This window comes from Labrus bergylta, chromosome 24 (genome assembly GCF_963930695.1).
Source record: "Labrus bergylta chromosome 24, fLabBer1.1, whole genome shotgun sequence".
NCBI lineage: Eukaryota > Metazoa > Chordata > Actinopteri > Labriformes > Labridae > Labrus > Labrus bergylta.
The window spans coordinates 8,024,730-8,037,279 of record NC_089218.1 but is presented as its reverse complement, the minus strand read 5'-3'; the positions used below and the strand labels follow the sequence as shown (position 1 = coordinate 8,037,279).

The 12,550-nt window shown below is 44.6% G+C and overlaps 1 protein-coding gene across 1 annotated transcript; it reads right to left on the bottom strand.

The window, feature by feature from the left end:
- Nucleotides 1-3,437: 3,437 nt before the first annotated feature.
- On the bottom strand, nt 3,438-12,477 carry mrpl39 (mitochondrial ribosomal protein L39). Its single transcript, XM_020642162.3, has 10 exons — nt 12,291-12,477; nt 10,780-10,986; nt 10,550-10,689; nt 9,313-9,412; nt 9,128-9,195; nt 7,787-7,899; nt 7,553-7,618; nt 7,298-7,451; nt 6,487-6,534; nt 3,438-3,607 (listed from the first exon to the last, which is right to left on the bottom strand). Exons 1-10 carry the CDS (start codon nt 12,325-12,327, stop codon nt 3,530-3,532), a joined length of 1,011 nt encoding a protein of 336 aa, XP_020497818.2. The 5' UTR covers nt 12,328-12,477; the 3' UTR covers nt 3,438-3,529.
- Between the last annotated feature and the right edge of the window lie 73 nt (nt 12,478-12,550).

Sequence of the window (12,550 nt, the reverse complement as noted above, 5' to 3'; positions counted from 1 at the left end):
CAATGTGTGTTCCTGTGCTCTGGTGCCATTTCCTATTTCAATTAAATGTGAAGATTATTCAATGTGGAGGTTATGATGCATCTTGTGCACAGCTTATCAGACTGATACACGTTCCTGTTAGCCGTCGTGCATGACTGTAAACTCAAAGTTTAAAGAGGCATTTTAATGTTCAAGCATGTCTTTCATGCATCATAGTCACATACCTTGTGGGAAACACCGCAGAGGATCTGTAGTAGGGCCCGACCGATATGAGATTTTTGGTGCCGATATCGATATCGATAATAGGAAGAAACTCTGATACCGATATATCGGCCGATATCTTTCTTAGATCTATGTTCCATCTGTAGATTTAGATCCACATATTTATTGTGATGATCCCTCAAATGCAGTTATCAAATACATGTGGAAAAGATAAATAATGAAGATAAGATGGTCACTCAACCGGAAAGTAACTAATCATGTATGTGCATCAACACTTGACACTCTGCAGAGTGATGATGCTTGCTGTAATCCATACAGCGCCCTCTGCTGGTGAAAGAGAACTGCTAGTTAAAAACAATGAAACGCAAATGAAATGCTATTTGACTGGTGAATAAATCGAGTAGTATCGGCACACATCGGAGATAAAATTAGCCGATACTGATAGTCACTGGATATGCTAATATCGACTGATATTATCGGCTGGATGATTTATCAGTCGGGCTGTAATCTGTAGATAAATGCATTCATAAAAAATAGAAAAAAAACACAGCTTAAAAAGTGCATTTTTTAACATGAGATGTCCAAAGTGCATTTTTGAAAAACCTGGCAACGCGTCATTTGTTGGTTATTCTTAAAGACAGAGACAGCACGGTACTGGCTTTGGTTCTGGAGGAAGGACATCAGAGCGGTAGACGGCACCAAACAGACACAACATCGGACCTGTACAACAATCTGTGAGCAACAAACAAGACATGAAACAAACAGGTTCGACTTCATAAAAGTGGCTGGATTAGAAAGTGTCAGACAAACAAACTCATTCTGTTGTAAATGAAGGGTTCTTTAAAGTAAAGAGTCGTTGTAGTGTTGGACCGGCGCAGGCATGAGATGCTCAAGGTAGAAGTGTTATGACTATTTTAAATGAAAGAGGAAGGAAAAAAAAAAAAAAAAAGGTGCCAAAAATAGTTCTACCTTTGGATCAAGATGCTGCGCTCAAAGCGAAAATGAGAGCGAGGTGCAGCCCAAAAAGAATTAAAGGCTTATGAGATGACGGTTTGACACTCTCTTAAGGCCAAAATAGGATTCTGTAATGTTTGTGGGGCCTGATCCTTCTCGAAGATACCAGAAACACAGGGATTATTCACATACTGGAGGAGAAAAACCTCGACCTAGATTCACGCTTTGGTATTTCTTTATAGATTATAAACGTTATGTTGAGTCTGTGAAAGCCAAAAGATGGCTGTGTTTGTGACCTGTTTGTCCCCTTGTAATCTGTTCGTAGCAGTTGTTCAGATATGATGGCGTGTGGTCACATCCAGCTGTGCGGAGGGCGTCGCTTGTACTTTTATTCGTCATTGCTTTTTCCGCCACTTTAATTCTCAGTTTTTTTTTTAAATGAGGATTTGGCATGGGAAGGATTTACGAGCGCTGCATTTGTTCTTCTTCTATGTTGTTGTTTTTTTCAGCGAGGATTGCATTTGGAAGTTTTGATTTGTCCGTAAGCTTTGTGATCGGGTTTGGATTTTGCAACACATGAAGGACAAATGACGACTAATCCCATTCATACACACCTCTTGTTTCAGGAGACCCCCCCCCCCCCCCTAATTTAAAAATGAGATCTTTTACCAAATTTGAAAGCTGAAGAGCAGGATGATTGTTTACTACTCTCAAAAGCTTGGCACTGATTGGAAACATGCAGGTGTCACTACTTCTGCCCTCAGTGCAGAGATTAGAAGAAAGAGACGGCTTCATTAACCCGAGTCCAGTAGATCAATTACTCCCAGTGAATTACTATCGACTTAGGAGGTGTAAACACCGGCATTTAGATCGCCTGACGCGAGAGTTAGAAAACAAGAAGGCATTACAGATTCATATTTAAGGGATGCATTATTCCAAAGTGTTTTAGTAGCTATTTAAATTTAATTCTGTTTGAGCTGCAGGCGTTCCTGAAAGTCTTGAGCAGCGGGAGAATTCAGGGCACCGGCTCAGACATCTCACTCTGGTGCTGGTCTGGCCGGCCGAGGCACTCAGTCCGAGGCATATGTTTCCCCTGGGTGTGTCTCACACATTGTCAGGGTGTGTGTGTGTGTGTTTGTGTGTGTGTGTGGGGGGGGGGGGGGGTTGTGGGAGTGGGATGCCGGAGAAGGCGCAACAGCTGCAGGTCTGAAGGGTTTGCGATATCTGCAGACGTCTACTGTGATGAATGCCTGAAGAAAGTTTTCTGTTTATTTAAACGTGGAAATAATCTATCTATATCAGGGTGTTAGTGACAGTTTTATGCTTCCTTTCTTCCTCCTCTAAGGGCTTGAATATTGAAGCATCTGAATTTGTCAAACAGTAATGTGAAGTGGACATTAGGGGGAGGAAGAAAGGGGGGGAGGGACGTTTGTGTAATTGGAGGTCATTAACAACATCAGCTGTCTGAAGCCAACTGTACTGTCACACATGTTAGGCTCTGCTGGTCCCAATCTCATTCCAGTGTTTTTTAAACCACTCTTCAAACGCTGAACACTCGAGCCACAAGCTGAGAAACACTCTTACCACACAAGTTAATGAGGTCACCTGCCTTCTTATACGCCTGTAAAAAGCGTTATGAATATTCATTCTCCACGATGCTGTCAGAGAGGTTTGAAGCTAACGGCACATGTATTACTGTGAGAGACACTATGAGCCGGTGCGTCAGAGGGTCTCGACGTGTTAATGACGAGGAGTTTCAGGGGGCTTTGTCGGATAAGAAAAGGTTTCTCCGGCGGCGGCGGCAGGCGTGAGGCGACGAGGAGTTTGTGTCTAATGTGTGAAAACGCCGGGAATCCTGGGGAAGAGAGTCAAAAGTAAGCCCGCCCGCCTCATGGCCTTTTTTTTCGATCCTCCGGCCTGCTCACACTTTCTCACACTCTTGAGGATCGAGGGGGCCACCTGTTTGACGAGTGACAGGCACAACAGCTGCACCGCCGCCTGACCTTCAGCCAACACACACACACACACACACACACACACACACACACACACACACACCCCCCCTGCTTCTGTTGTTGAGCAAAAACTGCTGACACACAAAAAACACAAACACTGGGACATCTACATGTTTCCAATAACACTGCCAAACATTCACAATCAGAAGAACAGTGATTAACCGAAGAAGCCCTCCAGCCTCCAGGAGCGTGAAAATCGTTCTTTGAACTCTGACCACATGAGGAAGTACATCGATTTGCACCCTGGTTACGCAAAGAAAGAGAGGAGTGAAAGGGATTTGCGGCGTTGTTTTTTACACATTTATTGAGCAAAGAGTACAGTGTGGTACATGTCAAAGTGTGTATGCGTGAGTGGAAGGTTACACAGAGGATGTTACTGGTTGGTCGGGGTCGGGAAGAGAAGGCGGGGTCACTTCTTCAGTCCTCGGCACCTCAACCTGCGCAGAAAAGCAAGGAAGAGTTTCAGCCGTGTCCACAATGATTTCACTTATTTTTCACAAAAGGTGAGTGAAGAAGAAACTACAAGAGGAGTCAGAGGGTTGAGTGGGAGGGGCATCTGCGTGGAGTGTGGGTGGTCGCGTTTGGAGCGCCAGCTGAAGGCAGACGTGGGGAGATGCTTCCCCGCCGCCTGCAGCCGACTCACAAAAAAAAAAAAAAAAACGCCCACGCCTCTCTGCTTTTATCAACCTGCTTCTGCAGATAAAATGATCTCAATGTTCTTTAAAGGGCGACTACACAGGTTTGCATGAGAGGCTATTGTAGCCACCTGGAACTATCCTTTAAAGAGACGCATGTGCAATGACTAACGCTGAAAGAAATACAGATGCAATATCCCGTGAACATGGAAATAAAACAGGTCTCAAAGTGTCTCTGATTTTACATCGTATTTCTGTTTGAATAACAAGAAACCGCCCCCCCGCCCCCCACAGACACACTGACAAATCAGAGACAGGGATGCATTTTGAAAGGACCATAGAGGATGATATATTTCATATTACAACATTCCTCCAAGATTCAAATCTGTCTTCTGTAAAATGTTTTATGAGATTGTGTCTCTGTACGTTGTGTTCCCCCACCCAAGCCCCAGCTTGAGGTCAAATGTCGTCTTATATTGCTCTGAATGAAAAAGTGCAACTCATCGGGAAAACACGAGGCACCAATGAAAGACCAGCAGGGACTAGTACTTCGACTGGAAGAGAAAATACTGCCAGACGTTCTTGGAACAGGGCGTTGATATAATCAGCGATGATTTAAAGACAGCCTTCCCAAATCAAAACTTCATCTTGTAAACTTCTCCCAGCTCGGGTGGGGGACAGAGAGGGAAATGATTTCTCTCCAAGTTAAGAGCAGATTGTGGGGGAGCGTGCCAATCGAAGAATTAGAACAAGATGTTCAAGCGAAGTGTTGTCCCTCTATTGTTTGTGGCGATGATTCTGCAGAGTGTCTAATTCTTTCCTGCAATGAAGCGCCTGAAGTCATTTGATTTCTCTTTGAGCTGGAATCACTTCCTCATAGCACAGGGGTTTGACCCTCTATGAGTTTGAGTTATCGATAATATTCACACTGTTACATTTGTTTATTTACTGCACTTAAGAACCGACTGTCCAGCTCCACACTTCAGGCACCTCATCAGAAAGGTACAGATCGATTATTTTGGAACCATTCCCATCATCTGAAAGTGGAAACTAAGGCCTGACCGTTATGGCATTTTTGGGGGCGGTACCAATATTTATATTTAGAATAAATGCGTACTGTACTGTATCAAACCAAACTGAGGCTCTTGGTGGAAACTGTCTATAACCTTCATAAATCCAGGAGCAGGACTTTCGTCATCAGAATCAAGCTGAGTGAACAGCGTCACAGCACCCTGACACCCTGGTAGCAAACATTGGAGAGGCTGATTTTTAATTCTTAACTTCTTTATTCAGTGTTTTAATTAGCAGGTTTGTTTGTTTTGGAGATAGTCGGCCCCTCTGAGGATCCTTCTGCAGCCTACAGCTCTTAATGCTGATGAATCATCTGTTCACAGTGATGCAGAGAGAAACGCTAATCAACAAGGGCTCTTCTTCACTTATTGGAATCTTAACGAGGGGAATATGTGTGTTTGTTTAGTTTGATATGTTTCTCCCACGCACAGAAGAGACACGGAGCATGAAAACCTCAAAGCAGCTTTTCGTTGTTTCATGGGAGGAATAAAAACCTTGATGTGCTAAAGCCTTAGCTTTACCTTCATACAGTAACTATATCACAGTCTCCATGTCCTTCAGAGACGTACAAGGCTCCTTCCACTTTATAGCTCCTTTCGGGACACGTGGCTGTGATGCACTGTTCATACACACAGGACAGAAAGGAGAGGACGTCTACCCTCTATATGCACCATACACACACAGACGTTAAGTCATCAGGTGTTTATACAGAACAGAGTCCTCTAAGATCATAAACCCGACGTCCTGCAGCCGCTCTGAGTGCCAACACTGAGCTTGTAAAACTCCAAAGACGTGATCCAAATACTGTCCACTCCTAATGTCGCTCCGACGTCCTGACCCTTTTTTTCCCCCTCCCCTCTACGAAAGTGTTACTTCCAATCGCTGGGAAAACTCAATCAGTGGAAATAAATGTAGGCCACGGAGCACAGTATGTCATCAGCTGCCAAATCGAGTGTGTCTATTAATGAGTGCAACTTTTTTTTTTCCCCCCTTCATTATGCAATCAGCGATGCGCGGAGAAAGCCAGACAAGCTGCTGCAAACTAAGTGGCTCCATCCAAAATTAACTTGCAGCCTACTTTTAATTTGAATTCATGCATCTCTTTTTTTTTTTTGCAGTCAAATCTTGTTATGCTCAGAGGGAAGAAGAAAAAAAGATGTCAGGATGCACAACATCTTCAAAAAAAAAAAAAAAAAAAAAAAAACCTGCAGAGATTTAAAAATACTTTTTGCTTGGATCTGAAGTGAGCGTCTTGCGTCTTTGATGTGAGCTCAGAAGACAGAAGTTTGTCCTTCATGACGAGGGTGAGATCGGCCTTTTCATGCTCGCTCTCCTATCTCTGTTTAGTACCGAAAATATAAATGCAAACGCAATAAAAATAGCCGCGTTAAATCTTATCCTCTGGCTACTCTGTGAGATGCGGAGTGATGCTGCAGCCGGGGAGCGAGCTGGCTCCAGCGTGCGGCATCTCGACCAGACCGCTGCCCCCAAAACACAGAGAGGCCTCCCCTCCTTCGCTGAGCCGCCCCCCCCCCCGAGCTGCAGCTTTGATGTCCCTGCTGTTGGACGAGTGTGAGACGTTGGAAAGCAGTCACACTTGTTGTTCTTACCAGTTTCTCTGCCCGCTGCCTCAGTTTCCTCCAGACAGTGTGGTGAGCCTGCAGAGAGAGGGAGACAACGTGACTACCAGGCACATGCACACACCGATACAGAGCTTTTACTGCTCCATGCACGTCTCTGCTGTTTTATAGGACAGGCTCGGATCATATATTACCTGTTCCACGGCAACCACAGCTCTATTTATGAACCCGAGGGGAATCACTGCAGACTGCTAAAGACGGAAACCCTCTTACTTTTATTTGACTTGATTATTTCTAACAGGTAAAAGCTCCAGGAGTTTCCCTTCAGCAGACAGCCACGGCATTTGCTGCGTTTTCTACATATATTCTTTTCACGCTCTTCATTTTCTGCTTCAAACCTCGCTGAAGAACTTTGAGCTGCTTGCACACTTGCATGGCCTTCCCTCACATTTGAGCGTTTGGGGTTTTTCCTGCCAGTCACAGATAGGAGAATGGAACAGGTAATAGTCAGGAAAATGTACCGGTGGCGAGTGGGGGTGGGGGGGGTGATGATGTCTAATCCTGGGTCCAGTTTGCAACCCCGCACATTATCGGTGTATATGTGAACAGGCTAAGAAAGATTTTAAGGGGTTTCTATAAATGTTCCTGGTAGCTTTGAAGAGAGCAGTTGCTTTAAAGGCACAGTATGTAGATTCTGCCAGCAGGGGGCTCTCAATGAAAACAATAACAAAAGGGGACGTTGAGGATGGCGGGGAATCATGGGAGCTCTCTCTGCACTCTGAAGCTCAAAACAAATGAACCACTGAGACAATAAAAGTCGATTTTATCAGCAACGTCTCACCTGCAGCTGCGGAGGCAGAGAGAGGCCCTGAGCTCGACGATGAAGACCCCAGGGTCCCTGTCCCAGGCTGTGGAGGGCCGTCACCTCGTACTGGGAGCACAGGCCTGTTCTGGCCACCAGGGGGCCCCCACTCAGCAACACATGGTCCCCACATCTGCAAAACAAAGACAAAAGGTAAAAAAGATTGTGAAGGTTTTGTTTGGGGGGTGTACAGAAAATGAAAAACTGGAAATGAAGTGCGTGCTTTAGAATCACCTGTAGAGCATCAGTGTGCCTCTGGGACTTTCTGTTGCCTTCTGTTCGACCTCTTCCTGTTTACATCTGGGGGGGAAAAAGAGAGAAGAACTCAACGACAACAACAATCCTGCATTAATGAGGCTGCTGGAGAAGGACAATGCAGGGACAGAAACAAAGAAACACAAAAGAGAGACGAAATAAGGGAAGACACGAGTTCAAACACAGAACAACAAGAGAGAACAGGGAGACTACCTGCTGTGTGAGAAGACCTCCAGCGCCACAGAGGGCGTCACCTCCAGAGGCTCCCAGGCCAGGTCCTGATGGATCAACTGCTGGGCCCCTCGGGTTAGAGACCGCAACGACTCCTGGAGAGAAAAAAATATGGCAAATCAGCACTTTGACACTCACAGAAACTCAAGAACGGTAAAAGATAAAGACACAAACCCGGAAATAAAAGCTTTGGCTCATTTTTACCCTGAAACTGAAGCGACACCTCTAAAGGTGAGAAGAGAAGTTTCCACAATAATGCATCAACAACTTTCCTTAATTTTCACACATGTAAAAACTTTGTTAAATGAATAAACAAAAAGACTCGTTTTGGCGAAAAACTGCAGACAAAAGGCAACTCAAGTCGGGCTGTTTATGTAGAGCAGACTTCAGAAGACGAGGACATTCATCATGCTTCAACGAGTAATAACACAGAGTCAGATTTACAATTTTAAAACACAGGAGTAAAGGATTAAACATCCTCTAAAATGATTTGTTTAAAAGCAAGAGGATAGTGATGACCAACTAAAGGGTATCAGATTATGACGCCTGTGTTTGTGAAGGTCACAACTTTTAACGGTCCTTTTTTAGGGTCTGGAAGAGGAGACACTTTAATACCGAAGGGATGTTTTTTTTTTCTTAAGATCACCAGATATTGTGGAAGTTTTACTGACACCTAGATGTTGAAATCTTGCTGCAGTTTCACAAATGAAGGCTGTTAACCAGCAGCATACTCCGTTATGTTTTAAAGACATACCGGTACTTTAGGGGACGACAGAAAGATATGTAGATACATTTACATCGCTTGATGAAAACATACTCCTATATGTTTCACTTTTGTCAGAACTGGATAAAGTCTGATAAGAAAACAGTTTCTGGGGAGCCGATAACAGAGCAGTTATGTTGTGCACGCCCAGTAGGCCTTGTCTCGGTCTCTCGAGTAGAAGGAGCTCCCCCAACCTACAGCGAGGTGATCGGGCACTACTACCAGGTGCCCGATCACAAAGGAGAAGGAGAAATCCTTCATCCCATGAGTAAGGTCTTTTACCTGCTCTTGTAAAGAATAGAATATAATTACTTTATTGATCCCAAACTGGGAAATTGTGGGAAAAGTGTCACATGATAACACCTGTTATGATTTGTCAGTGTACAAATAATGATTGATCGATGTACGGAGGCTATAGTCCTCGCCGCAGTGGTCATGGGTTCAACCATCATCGACCTCGGCCCTTTGCTGAAACCAGATTCTGACAAGCAAAGAACGAGAGCAGAGGCTTGAATGTGCTTGTTTTTATTATTTAAAAAAAAAGAAATAACCCCACACACCTCGGAGGGCGTCCACGAGTCCAGCTGAGGGTCGAGCGCCACGTCACAGCAGAACGCTCCGGAAGTGACTGGAGGGAGACACATCAAGTGGCTTGTTTTTTTTTTTTGTTTTGTTCTAATTGACTTTTGAATGTGCGACAGCAGGACGGGGTGAAATGTGTAGCCGTGAAGAGATTCTCGTCTACCTGGCACGTCCGCTGTGCTGAGCAGCTCCACGGTGAAGTCGTCCTTGAACGCAGTCTCCAGAACCTGACCGAGGAGGGAGGCACAGGACCGCCAAAACGCCTGACGAGAAACAAGAACACGTACTGAAAATACCAATCCCAAACCACGGCCATTGTTCTTCATGTGTACACTCGCTGCAAAGAGGAAATTTCACAATAAAAAACAAAGAAACTGGAACATTTACCACCTGGACACAAAGCATTCACTTATAATCTATACATAGAAACAGAATCACAGCTGAACTGGTTTAGATCTCTACTGGTTTACATTTACATCTTGATCCACATGCACATCTCTCATAAATTAGTTTCTTTATTTTAGTTGAAATATACAAGTATTTGTCCTGCAGAGTAAATGAGAAATGGCTCAAGCCCTTTTTCAGAATCTGTTTCTGCAACAGCGCTGTAACTGAGCTCAGCCACCATCACGTCTTTATACATTCATATTGATCCCACGACGGCGCAATATTGTTGTCCAAGTCTGTGAATTCACGTTGTGGAAGCGCGGCACAGCGGGAGCTCCGCATACACACAAAGTCAGGCATGCACACACACACAGCGCTGCACTCGGATCCCATCTCGCCCCTGTAACACCTCTGTTACGACCTCTGAAGACTTATTTATTACTGCTGTCCTTGGAAGCGTGCGTTTCATCTGGCCCTTGTGGGTGTCATCGCCCAAAGAGACCACACGAGGGAGTCAGCGTGATTTGCTTGTCGCCTCTGATAAACTCCATCTGTTGTGCGTTTGGAAATGTTTGCATGGTCTGGGGTGACTGTGGAACCTAATCGCCCTCTGGGATAAATAACGTTTTCGAAAGTCTAAGTAAGAAACATCACAAGGACTTAAAGAAAGTCTCATCTTATCTAATATTGGGTCTGCCATTCACACACTGATGGCAGAGGCTGCTTTGTTGAGTCCCATCAGCGGGAGAAACCGACCCTACCTCTTAACAAAGCAGCCTCTGCCATCAGTCTGAGTAAGTAGGTGTGACCTGCGGTGGAAAAAGCACTTCGAGTAGTCAGACTCCGAGAACAGCGCTTTACAAGCTCAAGTCTCAGACTTATTTTTATTAGTTCCTAATCAAGATGCTTTGGCTTTTACTCCATCATTTCTAATAAAAAAAATTCTAGAGATCCTTCAAAATAAAACAACCTGAAATCCTAAAGAATGCAGTATTTCGTAGCTGCACAGTTACCTGGTTGACCAGCGTTGGGTCGTTGTCTTTAAACGTGAGCAGAGTGAGTGAGCAGGAGCGGGTGAGCGGCCGATGGAGAGGCCAAGGTTCCCCGTCCACCAGGGCCAGCACCGAGTTAGTGACATGATGCTCTGTGAGGTCTGAGGGAAGAGCACAGGAGAACACCTGAGCGCTGCAGTGTTGTGAAAACGAAAACGAGATTCACAGTTGTTCTTTTCTCGTTCACTCACGTCTGGCACAGCTGAGCGGAGTGGACAACCCTCTGTTCATGACGAGCAGCGTCCCCTCCAGCCCCGGGCCCTCCATGTTCACCTCGACCTTCTCGATGCGAGGGTACAGAGCCCTCTGCCGGGCCAGCTCTCTGGAGAAGACGGCGTTGCGATGGCTTCGGACCTCGGCAGCCGCTGGATGCACAGTGGCTGCGGCAGATGCAAAGCCTGAGGAGGGAGACGAGGAGGGAGACGAGGAGGGAGACGAGGAGGGAGACGAGGAGGAATGATTCAAACAGAGAAAAGGATAGCAGGAAAAAAGCGGCACCAAGTAAACAACTGAATAATTATCTCATCGCTTTACATCCCAGAGGTCATAAAGATGATCGAACATCGAACGAGCTCTCAAGCTGGCCCCAACGGCCTCTCCTCTCTCTTGTCTCGTCGGTTCCTCAGGATCATTGGTGGGGACGGCCCTCCCACTTCCCTGCATCTTATCCCTATTTAATTTTTCAAGCAGTTTTTTAAGCTCCGGTTTTGCCCAAGATTTCTACCTCTGTTTACCGTTACTATCACTGTTTTGATATTATGAAGACAGTAATTAAAAAAAATACTTTTTCCGCCCCCAAAAAAACTTTCTGTGACACACATTGCGATACATTGTCATATTACTACTTACTACTAGATGTTTATAATTATTCTATAATGTCAACGTCCCTGTGGACATGAGGCAGGCTTGTTCTAATGAGGTTTTTAAAGCAAAGTCAAAGACCCATCTTACTGTTGAGTATAAGTCATTATTTCTCTGTATGTTTTTCCTGTATTTTAACTGTATTGCTTTGTACAGCACTTTAATTTAAAGCGCTTTATTATTATTATTCTATTTTTTTTATTAACCTTTATTTAACCAGATAAAGAACCCGTTGAGATCAGGATCTCTTTCACGAGGGTGACCTGGCCAAGAGGTCAAAAGAACAGTGACAATGAAGTGAAAGTATAGATCAACAACATAAAGAAAGTGTGTGACACAACAATTTAAGATAGATAAATACACTTATTATTATCACTCCTTAATACACACTGCTGATGTCACTTCATCTCATAACCATAAGTCACTTCAACATAAATGTCCTGTATAGTTTTAGGTCTTGAACTTGAATTTCCTCTTTTCATCAATAAAGCTTAAATTAGATCATCTTAAAACCTGTAATAACTTATTTATTTACTACTGACACTAAAGCTTCTGCTGGCCCCATTTAAAAAAATCATCATTCAGGCGACGTCGGACACATAAAGGTGTGTCACCAAAACAAGCACAGGTGAGTTTAATCACCTGGCTGCCTTCAGGTCAAGGGGAGATTTTAAGGGGCGTCATTGTTCGCCTCCACTGCCCTTTAACTAGTGTGTACGTTTCTAATGTGCGTCTCCTGTTATGTTTATTTATACATTTAGAACAATTCTGAAGCTAACCTGAAGCTTTATTAACTCATTGAGACTTAGCTATCCGGCTAACATGCTAATTCTCTACTTACGTCGCTGGAGGACTTGACGCACGGTCCTGGTCGCCATGGTGATGAATGTCTCTACAACCACAGACAATATAAAAACTTCAATTAACCGCAGAGAAGGGGCGACTCGGTTGATAGGTGTCACTTGCGCCTCTGGCTGAAGGACGCCATGCCTGTGTTGGTGAGCTGTGGTTATTTAGGTCCGGGTAGGAACTGAAGCTGAGTGTGGGGTAAGTTCCGCTTGTTCCAGCTTGTGGCAGCAGATGTCGCTGTTGCTCCTTCTT

What these genes read in the sequence shown, in the direction of transcription:
- mrpl39 (XM_020642162.3), bottom strand. Translation starts at nt 12,327, where the DNA reads ATGGCGACCAGGACCGTGCGTCAAGTCCTCCAGCGAC. An exon ending in ACCCAACGCTGGTCAACCAG is followed by an intron (nt 9,413 to 10,549) that starts GTAACTGTGCAG and finishes GTTTCTCGTCAG; the next exon opens with GCGTTTTGGCGGTCCTGTGC. An exon ending in GGCACACTGATGCTCTACAG is followed by an intron (nt 7,452 to 7,552) that starts GTGATTCTAAAG and finishes TTTGTTTTGCAG; the next exon opens with ATGTGGGGACCATGTGTTGC.